Raw genomic sequence first — 16,749 nt, 5'->3', positions numbered from 1 at the left:
CCAGGTTCTGCATTTTGTCCACCCTTTTCTCTCTTTCTATTATTTTTTGGCAGTGTTTTGAAGCTCTCAAATCAATAGCTTCAGCTTGGTAGAGATGGCATTCAAAGATCAAATGCTTTGTCTCAATATCCTCGGATACAAGAAGGAGGGCATCACTACGGAGGAGTACCGCGACTACATGGTCAACGTACATGCGAAGATCGTTCGTCAGCTCATGGTGAAATATGGTATTACGCAATGGAGCATGGTACGAGTCCCAGTCCTCAACAGTGAGAATACACTCTCACTCGCATCGGGTTCTAGTCGCACACGACAGACGAGACTCCAGCTCTCATGGGAAAGCTTTTTGACCCGCAATTCTCTAACATTGCTTCCTACGATTGCTGCGTGTCGATTGTGTTCCCAGACATCGATTGTTTTGTCCGGATGAAGGCAGACCCGTATTTCAAGGAGAACGTGGGGCCTGATCACGATAAATTTGCGGACACGAAGAGGTCACAGATGATGATAGGGTATTGGACACCGGTCATGAAGGATGGGCAGCTTGTTGGACCCAGTACGTAAATTATAGGGCCACTCTCTATCAGAAATCGACAATTTCGAGGCGGCTTCAATATGTTTACATAGCAGGATAGGCTGTAGCACCTTGGAAAGTTCAAATCATGGATCCTAGCGATATCCCTGGGCCGTCCATTTCCCAGCGTATAAATGACCACAGTATTCTGATGAGTTCAAGCTGTCAGTACCCTACTCCGGTGAATCATCAATCTACACGGTGCATTCTGTGCTATACAAAGGGAAGAGATTACAATATCGATACTCTCCAACTGAACCATTTTCAGTACAAAACGCAAAGAAATGCGGTTTCCCGAGTAACGTATCGCTTGCTAGAGGTAAGTTACCACTCCATGTGGTGATAAGATCTAATGAACTCAGAAAACATGGACTTTGAATACTGTTACGGTAAATACAGTTTTCCATAAGAAAGGGAAACAGCGAATAACGACTGTGCTCAATCTAACAGCCCTAGCTTAAAGCCCATGGTAGACGGTTAGGCAGTCACGAGACCAACTGCTCCAACGCCATTCACGGGTACAGGTGCAGTCTTCTCTTCCTTGGCTACCTGTTCCTCTACCTTGGATGGCGCAGTAATTTGCGTCACAGGGTGGTCAAACTTCCACTCCATGATTGAAAGGACACTCCCAGGCGGCTTAGTCGTCTTAACAAGCTTCAAGGCTGGATCAACGCGTGCCATCAGCGCGCTCCATTCTTCTGGTGTACGCTCTCTTGAGTTGAAAACCTGGCGCATGGTCAGGTCTCGCAGCCGCAGTAGTCTCTCCTGTGTAGCTGGCAGCTGACCGGGTAGAGGCAACACCGAGTCCATAATCACTAAGGAGCTCTTGGCCTTGTTGGGCTCCATGGCCTTGACGATCCGGCTTAAGATACGAACCGAGCCATCGTCGGACCAATCGTGGATGATCATGCGCAGCAGATACACATCTGCGCCGACAATTGGCTGGTCCTCGAAGAAGTCGTGCGCCTGGAAAGTGATTCGAGCGGCCAGATCCTTCTGAGCCTCGTTCTCGCCTGCGTTAGCCAGTAACTCTCGGCCCGCGTCGGCATTGGTAGCCAAGTCCTGGACAACAAAGCGCAAGCCGGGGAATGTCTCGGCGATGGCGATGCTGGCATGCCCAGTGGATCCACCAACGTCCACGACGAGAGAGTCTTGCAACAGCACCCCCCAGTCGTAGCCGTTCACCAGATGCTTGAGGCTGGTGCCCTCGCTATTGGTAACGCTCTTCATGTAACCAGCAAACTGCTCGGTGCGAGTTGGAAGCGTCTTTAAGTGCTCAAAGAGAGGCAACTGGGTGTCGAAGGCCAGATTGTAGGCAGTCTCAGTGTTGCTGAGACTTCCAGGCCATCGCTGCGTCGCATCGGCGAAGGCGGAAGCAGTGGGGACGCCTACCTCTGTCATGAACTTGGCACACAACAGTAAGTTCGCATTTGACGCGATCATGGCAGAGGTAGGTGAATGCGCAATGTGATTGGGCGTTGGCTCGCTGAAGAGGCCGCTGGTCATGGCCATACGTGCAACGCTCTTCAAGGTCCCCCCTGGCACGGAAATAGCAGCGGCAAGCTTGTCATAGGCGATACTGCCCTCCAAAGGAACTCCATTAAACACTCCAAACCGACAAAGCCATTTCAAACAGGCAGTGTAGTGTACCTAACCAAGAAACCATTGTCAGCTCGAACGATTCCAATCATGCTCGCTAGACGCAATCAGAAATCCTTTTAAACTATACATACACTAACGCTCAAGGAGATGAGGTACTCCCGTGGCCCCAAGGCATGCTGATAAAGCTGCCAGCTCGCCTCTACTAGCCTCTGGCGCAGCTCTTGGAGCTCTGGAGATGCAATGGGCGGGGCAGAGGTATCAGCCGGCTCAGACTTGCCCTGTTGCCACGAGTCTCTGAGAGCCTGGACGCTCTGCGTAATCTCCCCTACGAGCGCATCCATCTTGACGCTCGATTCTCTCGATGCCAGCGGGAATGTCGCTGCCATTGTAGTTGAAAATTTACAAATGTTGCTGCTGACGTTGAGAGTGGGAACGGGCATCATGATAGCCATTCTAAAAAAATCATTCACAAACACTTTTAGGCCTACCTTTGGCTGTGGCTTGACCTCAGCTCGGCCGGTGTCTTTGGCTACCGCGTTTCGCTGCAATGGGTCCGAACGTGAAGAATCCCCGGTGGCTCGGAGCCCGAGTGCCCCGCGCTCCAAAGTGAATAAGGCCGGAGGTAGATCCATCGTTCCGGCCGGGGTTCTTGGAGGCTTAGTGCAATTTTCCGACCCCGGAATCTGCCGGGCTTAGCGGGAGTTTGCATCCCACAGCTTGAGAGCTGTGCTCGCACCGGAAGAGGCTTCACGGCCCGAGGCATCCCACGCATGTCAAGCGAGTTCTGGAGGAATGTTCGGGGAGAGATAAAGCACCATGCAGTAAGTAGAAGCTTGCAGTAAGTAGAAGCTCGCGTCTTCCAAACTGGGAGATGTTCACCAAATGTCAAGCGTGAAACTGCCAAACTAAGCTTGACCTTTGGTGGTAGAGTTGCCGGTTTTGATAAGACAAGTACTAAAATTTGAGAGGTTGTTTCACTACGCCTTGCTTGATTTTGGACTGACATTTCAACTAGCTAGGACATTGAGCCAGCACCCATACTTCAAAAACTCCATGGATTGAGCTGGCTTTCTGCCAGAGTTGGCGAGGTTTGATGAAGCCGTGACTTTGGCGCTTTAGGGCTTTTTAAACACTTCGTAGTAAGGATTAGTCGAGTCTGCCCTAAGCCATGTCTCACCACGTTTACTTCTCTCGCATCTATTTTCGATTTTCTTTTTTCCATTTTGTTGCGATGAATATAGTCACTTCAAAAAGTGTACTGAGGCATCTTTTACAGAGTAAGGGCTTATATCCGGGAATCTGCTGCAACAAGAAGCCAATCCATAGTCATGGCGCCAGAGATCATAACCAGAATTCGAAAGGCAGGAAAGAAAACAGGGGAGATTATGTTCACTATTTCTATATCAATATTTAACATGATGATATGTACAAGGTCACTCTGGATAAGAACTATTGACATTAAGCTTTCACAAAACATGTCAGTTATTTTGAGGGATACGGTTACGCAATGCCGAAGCCATTCATCTTTCACCATTGTGACCCAAAGTGTACTCTAGTGGGACCTCGGGCCATTGGTCAACGCCGTCCAGAATAGCCTGGGCAAAGCCGGTCGCGAGATGTGTCTCGAAATGGCAATGGAGGAGCCAAGCGCCGGGGTTAGACGCCTGGTAGCGGAGCAACATCCAGGACTGATCTGCAACATAATCAGGAGCCACTGCCGTGTCGCGATATGGAGGGTCAACCAAATTGAAAGCCTCGGGCATTGCTGCTATCGCGTCTGCCGTGCTATTCCACGTGAATACACCTATTGCAGTCCCAAGAACCCAGAACTTGGTGCCGTGCTTGTGGATGACATGGGACACGCCGTCCACGATCGAGTTCCACTGGATGAGCAGATCTACCCACTGATTGTAATCGTTGCGGATGGCTAGGGACTCGTTATAGGAATCAGGCGTCTCTACACCAGTCTGCAGGAACGGCTCATATGCGCGCCAGTCAAGGGGGTACAGCACAAGCGAGTCAGTCATGCTGAATTGCCACGCGCCGTCCACGCGATGGATGCTGAATTTGTGCAGAATGTCAGATGTGTTGGCGGGGGCAATTGGTGGGAACGCTTTAATAGTGAATCTGTCAAAAAAGACAACCGACTCGGTAAGATTCTGGCCATACCATCCAATATAAGGGGTTGATTCGGTGGCATTAGAGTGGCTGCGCTGGTTGGTATACCGCAATGTGGCCCAGGTCCAGATGACCTGACTCTCTCCGTTGTTTGGCACCCGGATAGTGTAGTCCTTGGGGGTTTTGTCAAGCTTGACCAGAACAGAGTACCGCTCACCGGCTCGGATGTCGAATGCATTCGCCAGTCTGGGTTCGATAAGGTTGCCGTCAACTTCGTAGACCCACATAGGGTGCTCGTCAATGGAAACCATCAAGTCGGAGGCTGCTACGGTGGCAACGAAGTTGAAGCTGATCCACCGGGCCTTTGTTGAATCAACCTCGATAACTTCTTCACTACCGTAGGCTGGCACGCAATCAAAGAACATGTCGCGCGGCAGCCTCTCCGGCATAGACTGGTTGAAAAACTCAAACTGCGTCTTGGCATCGATGGGGAAGCAGCTGGTACGGTGAAAGGATATTAGCTGTCGATCAAGTCTCTTACAAAGAAAACTAGCTAGCACATACCCTTTTTCTGTAGCAACATCGGGTTCAATGGCTTCCAGAAGTGCTGGTAGCGTGTTGGCATTGATAACGTCCTGGCCTGGACAGTTCACCCAGCCCTTGCCGTTGATGAGATAGCTATCAAGGCAGCTATGGATCCAATAGTTGTTAGCTTGGCAGACCTGGAAAAGGGAAAGGGGTATGAGAGCTAAATCTCGGGCAAACTCACAAGATACCAACTTTCGCGTAGTTCTCATAGTAGATATACTCGGTGGAGTTGTACTTGGACCAATCAGACAAGAGCATGAGCTGTGCGTTATTGACGGCTGCTTTGATCTGGGTGATATCTTGGCTGTTATTGCTGATCAGGTGCCAGGGTGCTGGATCGTTGGCCTTGCGCTTGATGACAATGGCGCCGTACAGCCCGTCCATCAGTTGAGCTCGTACGTGCGAGTGGTACCAATAAGTTCCTGCCGGATAAGCCTTGAATCGGTAGATGAAGCTATCGCCAGGCTCAATAGGTGTTTGAGTCATGCCCGCGACGCCATCGGAATACTGAGTACCCTGCTGGAGCAAGCCGTGCCAGTGAACGCTTGTGTTTCTTTCCATATGGTTGTGAACCGTGATCTGCATACCAGCTGAATGTTAGATTCAGAGCATGAGGAGATCAATGCAACGGGGAATTTCAGAAAGTTCTTACCTCGACATCGTCGCCCTCATCGAAAATCAACGCAGGACCAGGAAACTGCCCATTCACCTTGATCATGTATCTTTGCTGACCATCAGGAGCGCCGAGTTCATTTGTTATGATGAGTTCTCGTTTCTGAGTTTGGTTAGAAAAAGCAAAGTCTAGGTTAGCCAATGCTATAAGACCGAGAAGTAGCAAGCGCATAGCCATTTCTGGACAAGTGAACTGTTCTGAAAATCCACGATAAGACGCGTAGGTCTACCCCTGATTTGCTTGGTGACACAATAAGTCAAAGTAGTGGAAATCTTACTGCGCATCGCGTTTTATTGAAGGAAATCAAAATGTGAAATTGCAGTCCATGAGAGCTGCACCGCACTAGCCTGGAGTGAGGTCCGCGCCGCACTACATAATACCGGAACTTCGGGGTCGGTATGGCAGACTCTTCGGAGCCCGCAGTGTAAGCCCTAGGCGGCTGAACCACTGGCACCTGGTGCCTGGTGCCTATCCAGTCGGCATATTATGGGTGTGCCTTTTTTTTTTTTTTGCGCGTTTGGCGGCCCTGGAGCTTAGCGCAGTTAGTTACGATTTCGATGTGCGTAATCCCCGAGTTAGACGAACACTCCGGAATGAACAAGCTCTTCCAGGGTTGGGAGCTGAAGCTGCGTATTACCCTTAGCTTGGCAGTCATTAGGCCGGTATATTGCGTGTTACCTATGAAAAGGGAGTCTCAATAGGATGTCATGTGTCACGGCTAGACTGCGGCCTGTCTGCGGATTTGGATATCACATTGTCATTCACATCCGAATTCGAATCCGCAAATTTGTCTTCCAAAGTTTCCATGAGTCACTTATCGTTGGATATCAGAAGACCCCGTACCCTTTAAAGGACTTTAGACCTGTGCACAGTAGCAGTAATCCACGGAATTGTCTACGACGCTCCATTGTTAGGGTCAATTCATCCATGTATCTGGCCTGACGATGCTCGTGCTGACAAATAAGCTAAACTTAGCCTACTCGCTGACATTGTAGAGGTGTGAACAGTGGTCATGTTAGGGTCTGTTTGATTGTATTACGACTCATGACCCTTTCCGGTTGTACACAGCGGTAGAGCACAGCCCGTGAATGAGAAAGGTCAAAACCCCCGTCTCCTTTTTCGCTCCTGGGGAGAAAAACAAGACAGTCCACTTTCATCTCCTCTATACACAACTAAATCAGACATCTAGTTGTCCGTCCCAGCAGCTGCTGCCGCAGCTGCCACCTCATCTCTGGTTATCCGACTCTCGTTGCAGAGCTGCCGGAAACGGCCATCTTCATCGTTATAAAGATCCAGGGGCTTACCAAGTTGAGCTACCCTACCCTCATCCATAACACAAACACGATCATAGCCGATGATCGTACGAAGTCGATGTGCAATGCACAGAAATGTTTTGCCTCGAAACGCGGTGGCTATGGTGTGCTGGATGGCTGCGTCGTTCTCTAGGTCAATAGAGCTCGTCGCCTCGTCGGCGACGATGATTTGCGAGCCACGTACTAGAGCACGTGCCAACGCCAGCAGCTGCCGCTGGCCGTGTGATATATTGGAGCCTTCTGGCTCCAGGACTGTGTCTAACGTGATGGTGCTAAAAGTACTAGGGCTCTGGCTGTCCTGAGCGTTGCGGGGCGTAGCCGTGAGATGTGACCGCTGGAGTGTTTCCCACAGTTCCTCATCCGATTTCTTATGAAAAGGGTCGAGATTCGAGCGTACCGTCCCACGGACTACGGTAGCATCCTGGGGCACAATTGACATGCGCGATCTGAGATTATGCAAGCGCACGCGCGAGATGTCCAACCCATCGATAGTGATAGAACCTGCGCACGGTTCCACTATGCGAAACAGGACTGCCATGATACTAGACTTTCCAGCTCCGGTGCGGCCCGCAATACCCGGTCGCTCGCCTGGGCGAATGTGGAGGTTCAGATCGTGGATAACGAGCGGCAAGCCAGGGCTATACCGCGCTTGGACGCCCTTGAAGATGATCTCGCCTTTGTCAGGCCAGCACTCATCCAACTTGGCAGTACATGACTCATCTGAGGCCTCCTGAGGTATTTGCTTGCTGTAGTAGTGGATTCGCTCCACGGACGTCATGCTATTCTCCACCTCGGCCACTTGTCGGACTGAGAACAGCAGTGTCTGTGTAATGGAGACTAGATAAGAGAGCACGAGACCACTGATGCTCGGTGAAACGTTGAACTTGTTCGTTACGACCAGCATTCCTGTCACTAGGAGAAAAACGACGCCAACGACGTCGACCCGAAGACTCAACCACCTCTGGTTAGCACAGGTGATGTGGTAGGCAGACGCCATATCATCGATTGCCGAGACAATTCGGCTCGAGAAACTCTTAGCCTCCCCGTAAGCACGCAGGGTTGTTGTGTCTGAGACTCCTTCGCTGAAGAGTGCAAACACCGGGCTGCGAAGCATACCTTCGATGCGCTTGATCTCCCGAGCGGAGGCACGGTAATAACTGGATGCAAAAGCATAGATCAGCATCATAGACACCAGGGCAATGGCGAAATAGTAAAAGTATGACACGGTAAGTCCCACGATGGATAGAACGGTGAGAAGAGTCGTCGCTGCTATACGGACCGACTCGGACAGATTGTTGTCCATGACATCGACGTCCTTGGAGAAGCGGTTCATAATGCGGCCTACGGGCGTGGTGTCGAAGAAAGCCACAGGAGCGTGCATCAGATTCTTTGTGGCCTGCTGAAACATCCTTTTACTCGCCTCGGTCCCATAAGTAGACAATGCCAGCATCGAGACAAATTGCAGAAGACTCTGGGCGACTCCAAGAGCAATGTAGATTCCAATCTGCACGCGGCGTTTGGTTTAGAATCTCGCACATCTGATGGTGGGGGCCACGTCGACTTACGTATGAGTTAGGGCTCAGGCTATATTGGCCACTCGACCACCAAGCCAGCCACAAATTCGTAACGATGTTACTCGCCTGGTAGACCACCAGAATTGCTAGTAGAAAGAAGGGAAGTAGCAAAGATCCCATCGAGCTACAGTAACTTTTGTACACTTCCCAAGATATGCCCTTGAATTGGCGGTCCTCTTCTTGCATGATCGCATCCCCAGACTTTTCCTCGAGCACTCTGGGCGTCGTGGCAGTCGCTCGCGATGCGTCGCTGTTGGCGGTCTCGCGTTCGACACCCATCTGTACTGTCTGTAGGACTCGCATTGAGACATCGTCTCGCTTCATCAACTTGTCCAAAGAGTCGCATGCCATTATCTTCCCATTGTCCATGACGATGATTCGGTCGCAGCGATTAAGTAATTGCACCTGGTGAGTGGCGAGAAGTCTGCAGGTGTTCTTCAAGAGGCCGCAGATCGCATGCTCCATCAGATGGCTACCAGTCTCGGCATCGACTGCGGCGAGGGGATCATCGAGCATAATGATGTCTGGATCAGAATATATGGCCCTGGCCAGGCTGACGCGATGCTTCTGTCCTCCTGACAGGTTGATTCCCCTCTCCCCAATCTCGGTGAAACTGCCATGGGGAAGGATGCGCAAGTCCGGCTTGAGAGCGCAGGCGTCAATAACGGCGTCATACTTGGCCTGGTCGAACTCTTGCCCAAAGGTAATGTTCTCCCTGATGGTGGTGCTCTGGATCCAAAGAACCTGGGCGCAGAGCGCTCGTCTGCCCTGCGTCGTGCATTCGCCTGCAGTCCGTCGCATTTCCTCAGCGATGGCCGAGAGCAGCGACGACTTGCAGAGCCCACAGTCCCGATGATGCCAATGAGCTCGGCTCCTTCAATATGCAAGTGAAGGCCATGCATCGAGAACGGCGGCGTGTCAGCTGGGCTCTTTCCTCCTCCACGATCTCACAAGACGTAGTAGAATGGCCTTGGTATTTGTTCGGAGAGACCTTTACTCTCTTTCTGGTCATCTTCCCCCTTTCTTCTTATAGTCGTTGTCCAGTTTCATGTCCCTCATCTCCTCTTCGGTCGACTCTCTGGAACGAAGGCGCTCATTAGGCTCGGGAGGCGTGCTCTGTTCCCAGGTGAAGGATGCGTCCTTCATATGTATTGAAATGTGCGTTGACTTTGGCGAGGCTTCCTCTACTGGGCAGTCTTCGGCCTCGAGGAATTCCTCGATTCGGTCGATTGACTGGAGTGCATCGGCAATCATGGCAAGAGTGAAGGGAACAAACATCAATGGCATTCGTAACTGGTTGAACAAAGCAAGGGAGGAGAACACTGAAGCCAAGCTCAGGTTGTTCTGGGTTTTGAAATACACGATGAACGCCATTATCGCGGCCAGCACAGGAGTGGTGGTGCCAAAGGTGTTCAGAAGGTTGCGAATCACCAGGAGCCAGCGGATCCCTGCAATCTCCTTCTTGCGAATGCTCGCCAGGCGCTGTAGGAAGTCGCCCTCCCAGGCATAATACTTGACAAAGCGGATGGTCGACAGTAAGTCCTACGTGACATTGACTCGCTCATCGGTGATCCTGTTGACGCCTTTGCGGTGTCTGAACATGCCCAACATGCCCAGCATGGAGATCGGTAGTGAGAGCAGGAAGATTGCAATCCCTGGTAGGGCGGAGTAGGACAGGTTCACGATGAGAAGAACAATTGTGACAATGATACCGAGCACGTTCGACCAGGTGACGTGGAACCAACCGCAGGCCTGGTCGATTCGGTACGTGTCTACGGACATTATATTGATGATTCGTCCACTCGGCCAAGCGCTGCTGCGCGGCCTATGGTCCTTTGTGTTTCCCCGGGGGTCCGTCTTCTCCACCTGGCGTGCAAAGTGGTCTCTTTCCTCATCGCTCCCTGGCGTTGGCAGGCGGCGGTTCTAGTGCGACATTACCAGCTTTGGCGCGGCCGGAGATTGTCATGGCCTTGTCAAAAATGATCGAAATGAGGCCAGATCGCGTTTGGGCGCCCGTCATCATCCCGCGATAGAACATGTGGGCGTTTCCGAAACTAGCCAGCACTTGCAGGCAGGTCAGGCAAATGACAAGACCGACCCCCCTGCCAATGGCGGGGTCGCGCCCGTCGTATGCTTCCTCAGCAAAGGTGATGATGTACTTGACGACCAGCGACATGACGACTTGGCAAGAACTCGACAGAAATGCCGCCACCGCGCCGATGATGATATTTTTACGGAATGTCTGCCATATAGCCACCAGGAGAGGTCGCTTGGACCCGCGATCGAGGTTGCCCCTAAACTTGACTTGGATGTCCGCGGCGAGCTTTTGCGTGCTCCGGTCTGGATTGACCAGCCAGATATCGTTGACTTCCAAAGGCCGGTTGTAGCCTTTGGACATGAGAGATGACATCCATGAGAAGGTCAACCGGCTCAAGAAGCCAGCATGCTGTTCAGGGGACGGCTCGCGGTGCTGGGGAACCGCGATATCTCCCCTTCGCAAGGAAGCCATGAGGCGTTCCAGTAGGCCCACCGGTGACACGACAGTGCTCGGCGCAGCGCTTAGCACAGCCTTGGCTCCTTCTTGACTCATTCTTGGCGATGCTTACCACTCTTGGAATCTGCAGTCCGCGGGAGAAGCAGGGGCGGGCATTGTGGGTATCATTAATACGGTGCTTGTCGATGGGAACATAGACGAAAAAGAATCTAGATGAGCACGGAGAAGACGGGGCCGGCTCGTTGGAGGATGACTTGTAACCCAAGGGGTCGGGATTGTATGTTTTTTGTTGCGCGGCATGGTGCGTGGTGGTGCAATTCAGAGGGCGTTCTAGCACTAGCAGGTTACAGGAACACCGGCTTTTGTGAATGATACAGAGAGTGCACTCGCTGTACCGAGGGAGGTGCAGATACTACGGGATGCTGGCTGAGAAGGACGCCTGGCCCCATCCCAGCGCGAGGTAATCCTTCTAATATTCACTGGCAGACGAGCCCCCCAGTGAGGAGCTATCGACGTCCGAGGGGGGTGTGGAGAGCGATCGCTGTCCAATCGCTGTACTCTATATGAAGGCTTATCGCTTCTTCATCAGGTTCCGACGGGATATGACGATTAACGGTCTTCACAGGGCTCCACCCAGCCTTGTATGGTCGGGTTGTATGAACTTCCCGCTCAGTCAAACAGGGCTAACCCTCCTTGCAGAGCTAAATTCTGACTAATATGCTGGCTAGTCCGGCCTTTATACGCCGCCGACCGGGTATCGTGCATGGCGGTCTCCATATAAAAGCGGGCGACTCTGGCTACTACAATTCGCCCAGAAAGCGGGGGCCTGTGTGAATCGGAGCTACTCCCTTGCGTACATGACTGGTGTAAGTACACATAGACTGCCTGGCCCTATTTTCTTGGGGGAAGGCAAGGCGAGTCCATCAGTGGGCTGTAGCGGGGGGGTCAGCGCTAATGCATCTTCTGAGGTGTCAACAGTGGGCTCTCGGTGGCCTATTAGTTGGTAACGGCCGCGCAGCCGCGTGGGGGCCGTAACATGCCAACTTCAGCTTTTATATACCCAGACTAGCGGCCGGATAATTGTAATAATAGCAGTAGAAACTAGCAGCGTGCTAGCCAGTTAAGGGATATATTACCCGACGCAGCTTCGCTTGGGTGCGGGCACCTATCAGCTCCTGACTGGCGTTTTGCGTGCTCCAGCTGAGAAGCTTGATCCTTAGGGATTCACAACAAGACATTTGACAGCATTGGCGACGAGACGAGAGGTCTAGCTGAGCAGAGCGGGAAACAGGAACGGCTACTGCATTACACTAGACAGGGCGAAGGCTGGGGGTGGGAGCTGGGACCAGGCCAGAGGCATTGGCGATTATATATAATCTGCGTAGGTATTCCAAGACCGGCGTCTCTGTCGGGAGTAACCATAAATTACGCCGCACGTGACCATGAGTTCCCCGTCGGGTTCAAATGTCAGTTATGCTCCGGACCGGCCCGCCAGGTTCAAGGATAGTTGTGATAGCTGCGCACAAGCCAAAGTGAAATGCAGTCGGGACCGGCCAAACTGTCAGCGGTGCGTCCGGAGCGGGGTCGTGTGTCACTATAGTCTGGCGCGCCGGGGAAAAGCTGCGTCGGCTGCCATGGTCTCCAGGCCCGCCAACCCTCCAAAGTCACCAGCTCCGAGGACCCCGCGACATAGCGTTCTCAGCCTCGCAGAAGTGCTCAGCAGCCATGCGCCTGATGCTACATCCATCGATGAGGAGTTCACGCTCTCGGCAAACTTCATGTACAGGCAAGCCAACCCTCCCAGGTCACCAGCCCCGAGGCCCCCGCGACACGGCCTCACCGGCCTCGCAGAAGACTTCAGCAGCCATGCGGCTGATCCTACGTCCATCGATGAGGGATTCTCCCTGTCGGCAGACTTCATGTCCTCTCGTGGCTTCGAAGCACAGCGGCTGGCCGGCATGCCACATGAAATCTACGTCGCTCCCCACGAATCAAGTTTAGACTTCTCTCTTCTCTCAAGGCTCGGGCATGGTGACTCGAAAATGCGCGACGTTCCCATTCCTACAATGGCAGCTATTGATTCGGCCCTGTTGGCTCTGCCACCAGACCCGACGGACCCTCAACTAGACGACAAAACCTTCGGCACCGATGGGATGGGAAACACCCACGCAGCCGACTCTTCGGCAAATATCCGAGTTGTTCTTTCAACATTGGAAAGCCTTCATATGCCTTCCTCCATGCCCACTCCGGGCATCGACATGATACTAAAGATTAACAGCATGGCTATCGGTAACTTGTCGGTCCTCTTGAAAGACCCCTGTGGGCTCAACTGTTCCAATATAACCCTGCTTGCTCTTGTCTGCTGCAATGGCATAATAGACGCCTACCAGCGGCTATTATTGGCTCAGAGGAATCCGACCTTGGCTAGTGATGAAAAGGGTCGCAGCGAAGACGCTATGGAGGACTATTTTGCCACAGCAGCAATAGCTGCAGATATGCAGATTGCCGTAGGGGCATTCCTACCAGACAGTTCTGTCAAGCAGAAGATCATCTCCAGCGTGCTTCTGAGTGAGCTTACCAGACTTGGAAATATTATCGAAAGAATAATCCCGTCTAGCAGGAGCCCCGCCATCCCAGCCAGTCGAAATATAAAGGACGGTGGAGAATTCACATCGACTCTAAAGCCACTTCTGAAGGAGAAGCTCAGAGCAATAGTTAGAGTTGTCAAGGCCGAGATAATGGAGACCGACGATATATAATTTTACAAGAGCATGCACGAATGGCTCTGAAGATGCCACGGGCTAGAGCCGTATACCTATATTTGGCTGTTGTACGAGAAGAATTCGCTAGAGAACTAAGTACAGTCGATATAGATCCGTCGCTCCCTCGCTTACGGTAGTTTTCCTTTAGTCTCGCAGGTGTATCCCTTGACTCCTTTCTTGATCTGGTTTCTAGGCGTCTATCGCTTGACCCCTTGCTTATGCCTTGATAGGGCTTGGGCCGCCAAACCCTTGATGAGGTTATTGAGGTAGAGCCTGAATCAGGACTCCGAGCGTAGCTTGTCACACCCGTACTGACCTAATCCCAGCCCTACCGAGCATGCCTGGGCTAGGAAGAGTTAATGTGCCTAATCCTAGCCTGGAGAAGTATGGAGAGGTCCTGAGTGGTTAGAGGACATCTCACTGGCCTTATCGAGCAAGCGTGGCCTGAGATATCCCAGTATTATTTGACAAGTTGGTGGAAATAATGCCAAAGCGGATCAAAGCTGTAATTGCTGGAAAAGGGTGGTGGGTGGTATACAAAGTATTAAGCGCGTGTAACTAGTTATTCGAATCCTCAGTCAATTTCGCTTCTAAATCTATTTCGCGATATCTTCAGATTTCGTTAATAGTCATTTTGAAGTGCGTAGTCCAATGTATATTTTTGTTGTTGGGCGGGCGGGAAGACTTCTCTAGAACTGCACAACAATAGCTAGTTGCGGAGGTTATCGTTTAGTATGTCAATGAGTAGATCGTCAAATGCATTAATTATCTAAAGAACTAGGAGTAACTTCGATGAGCATCAACTATAAATACACACTGATCAAACGATCTCAATATTGATCCGAGCGCATAGCGGGGTGGTGCAAACGGAGACACCTTGCACCTCTGGGTCTATGAGATATCCGACAGAGGTTTCCCCTTCTAAAGGCATGCTGCAAGGAAGCCTTCCGAAGGACCTTTCCTGCCGCCGTGCCTGCGTTATTTCCATCGCTTGGTTACTGCGAAAGACTGCGGCAGCAGCTTTAGCGAGCAACGAGAGTATTTTGATCAAAAAAAACCCAGGGTTGGCCACGGTGGCATGTGTCACATCTTCATACCCCGCCGGCGCGAGACTCGACTATATGTGCCTCTGAGGCAAAACCATGCTGGATAAACTAGGACATGCAAAAGGTTTATCCGGCAGAGGGTAGATAGGCTAGGATTGAGCCTGGCGGGTCTCCCTCAACGTCGTGCAAGAAGCGCTGCGTAAGACCTATTGCGGCGGAGTCAGACTAATATTTCAGGGTATTGATAGAGTGATAGAGTAGATAGACAATCTTCAATTCCCCACTAATCAATACATGCTACAAGCAACTGTGGGTTGAGCTTCTCGTTCCTTCTAGCCTCCGTCCAAAGAACATCACTAAACCCCGACGCCTCTAAAGAGGCTCTCCAGAAAGCCTCGTCAGCCGTGCAATGTTTCCTGCCATCCTCAAAAAGCCACCATCCATCCAGCAGCCCAAACACCAAATCTAGCCAGTAAAGCCTTGTGGTGAACTCAATAAGCGCACAGAAACCCCCCGGGCGGAGAAGCTTCCGGATATTGGTGCAAGACACTTGGAGACTTTTAGTGGCGTGTATGCAATTGGTCGATATCACTGAGTGGAAACGACGCTGCAAGGTTTCGGGAGGCGTCTGCTCAATATCGAGGACGACGTACTCCATACAGCCTGCCGGGAGGTGCCTATATCTGTTCTTGGCGGCAGCAAAGAAAGAAGATGAGATGTCGGTGAAAGTATACTTGAATGGTATCTTAGCGTTGACCAGCATCTCAACCATGAACTTTGTTGTCCCGCCCAGACCAGCACCAACCTCCAGGATCTCGATGCACCCGCCGTCTCTCTTCACAATGTCGGAGAAGATGCACTTGAGAAACGCTGCGAGATACTTGGAGGCCGCTACGGACATTGGAGCGTTGGTGTAGAAATCCTGGAGCAAGTCCTTATTCTTGCCGAACAAAAGCTTGATGGGGTCCACAGCACCGGTAATACACTCGGCGAACTGCGAGCCTGTAAGATTCAGGAGCCGATGCATGTTGGCGTACAGAGGGTGGTGATGAACAAGGTTGTCGAAGATGATCTGAGATGGTTGTTTGCCGGTGGTGGCTGACGTGCGTACGTATTCGTTACCTTGGCGATTGACAATACCCCCATCTTCAAGGATTTGAAAGATGGCGCCATTAAATACTCGCCTATGTTTAGCCAAAACATTATCCGGGCACATCACAGCTGTTCCCGGTGGAAGCTCATCCAGTGACACGCCTAACCTGAAGAAAGATTCATTAATGTAGGCTAGGACCAGCTGTCTTTGCGCAGGATAAACCTCGGCCCAGAAATTGGCGGAGCCCGTCTCTGCCGCGAACGGTGCGGCAAGATGGTTAACGCCTGCAAAGGCGCTTTGAGGGGTCATTCTGGAAGCAGCACGGTGCATAGACGTCGATGGAGACACCACCACACCTATACCATGTCAGCATCGGCAACCACTGCAAAGGGATATGAGCGGCTAGGACAAGTGCGAGGTTGGTGTTCCCTGCATACCATGTGTACTCGTGCTATAACCGAGTGTTTTTGCAACTTCAGACAAGGTACAACAGTCCCTGAAGAGGGATGCCGGCAGCTCAACCCCAGTTCTATCGGCTACAATGTCGAGAATGGAAAACCTTGTAATAGGATCCAGGCCGATCTCGTCGAAGAGGATATTGCCATCGGCATCCCCGAGTTCAACTCCAGTTTCGGTAGAGATGGCCTTCCGGAACACATCGAAAATCTCCGGACCACTGAAGATTGGTGACTGATACGTCGCCATGGAAACGAAGTGTCTCCGGGTCTGGCTTCTGTGAGGGTTGACGATGAAATTCTAGAAAAAAAAACTTGAAAAATTGCGTAGATGTACTCTGTCGACTACAACGAGCCCTGAAGTGTTGAAGCCGGTGATGAAGGTGGCGTCCTTTTTGCGAATTGTGGACTCTGATCCGTGTTGTACTAAGGGCCATGTATTGACCCCGAGCTGGAG

The 16,749-nt window shown here is 51.6% G+C and overlaps 6 protein-coding genes across 6 annotated transcripts; 2 read left to right on the top strand and 4 right to left on the bottom strand.

The window, feature by feature from the left end:
* Positions 1 to 94: 94 nt before the first annotated feature.
* BDW70DRAFT_164096 (EthD domain-containing protein) lies at positions 95 to 564 on the top strand (the record flags this gene model as incomplete). The annotated part of the gene is made up of 2 exons (XM_073741414.1): positions 95 to 247; positions 304 to 564. 2 exons carry the CDS (start codon positions 95 to 97, stop codon positions 562 to 564), a joined length of 414 nt encoding a protein of 137 aa, XP_073591677.1.
* Positions 565 to 898: 334 nt separating this feature from the next.
* BDW70DRAFT_172040 (O-methyltransferase-domain-containing protein) lies at positions 899 to 2,517 on the bottom strand (the record flags this gene model as incomplete). Its single annotated transcript, XM_073743386.1, has 3 exons — positions 899 to 955; positions 1,136 to 2,224; positions 2,308 to 2,517. The coding sequence occupies 3 exons, from the start codon at positions 2,515 to 2,517 to the stop codon at positions 899 to 901; spliced, it is 1,356 nt and encodes a 451-aa protein (XP_073591676.1).
* A 1,179-nt stretch (positions 2,518 to 3,696) lies between these two features.
* On the bottom strand, positions 3,697 to 5,732 carry BDW70DRAFT_172039 (conidial pigment biosynthesis oxidase Arb2/brown2; the record flags this gene model as incomplete). The annotated part of the gene is made up of 4 exons (XM_073743384.1): positions 3,697 to 4,792; positions 4,859 to 4,984; positions 5,064 to 5,461; positions 5,535 to 5,732. The coding sequence occupies 4 exons, from the start codon at positions 5,730 to 5,732 to the stop codon at positions 3,697 to 3,699; spliced, it is 1,818 nt and encodes a 605-aa protein (XP_073591675.1).
* Positions 5,733 to 6,740: 1,008 nt separating this feature from the next.
* On the bottom strand, positions 6,741 to 11,008 carry BDW70DRAFT_172036 (P-loop containing nucleoside triphosphate hydrolase protein; the record flags this gene model as incomplete). Its single annotated transcript, XM_073743383.1, has 7 exons — positions 10,376 to 11,008; positions 10,245 to 10,308; positions 9,994 to 10,214; positions 9,528 to 9,954; positions 9,288 to 9,364; positions 8,434 to 9,246; positions 6,741 to 8,372 (listed from the first exon to the last, which is right to left on the bottom strand). The coding sequence occupies exons 1-7, from the start codon at positions 10,949 to 10,951 to the stop codon at positions 6,741 to 6,743; spliced, it is 3,810 nt and encodes a 1,269-aa protein (XP_073591674.1). The 5' UTR covers positions 10,952 to 11,008.
* A 226-nt stretch (positions 11,009 to 11,234) lies between these two features.
* On the top strand, positions 11,235 to 13,695 carry BDW70DRAFT_153836 (uncharacterized protein; the record flags this gene model as incomplete). Its single annotated transcript, XM_073739720.1, has 2 exons — positions 11,235 to 11,263; positions 12,444 to 13,695. 2 exons carry the CDS (start codon positions 11,235 to 11,237, stop codon positions 13,693 to 13,695), a joined length of 1,281 nt encoding a protein of 426 aa, XP_073591673.1.
* A 1,332-nt stretch (positions 13,696 to 15,027) lies between these two features.
* Positions 15,028 to 16,542, bottom strand: BDW70DRAFT_164089 (S-adenosyl-L-methionine-dependent methyltransferase; the record flags this gene model as incomplete). Its single annotated transcript, XM_073741413.1, has 2 exons — positions 15,028 to 16,193; positions 16,275 to 16,542. The coding sequence occupies 2 exons, from the start codon at positions 16,540 to 16,542 to the stop codon at positions 15,028 to 15,030; spliced, it is 1,434 nt and encodes a 477-aa protein (XP_073591672.1).
* Between the last annotated feature and the right edge of the window lie 207 nt (positions 16,543 to 16,749).

Source organism: Aspergillus foveolatus, assembly GCF_047715535.1.
Source record: "Aspergillus foveolatus strain CBS 279.81 unplaced genomic scaffold BDW70scaffold_91, whole genome shotgun sequence".
Taxonomy (NCBI): Eukaryota; Fungi; Ascomycota; class Eurotiomycetes; order Eurotiales; family Aspergillaceae; genus Aspergillus; species Aspergillus foveolatus.
Note: the sequence above shows the minus strand (reverse complement) of the source record. Positions and strands in the feature narration are given on the sequence as shown.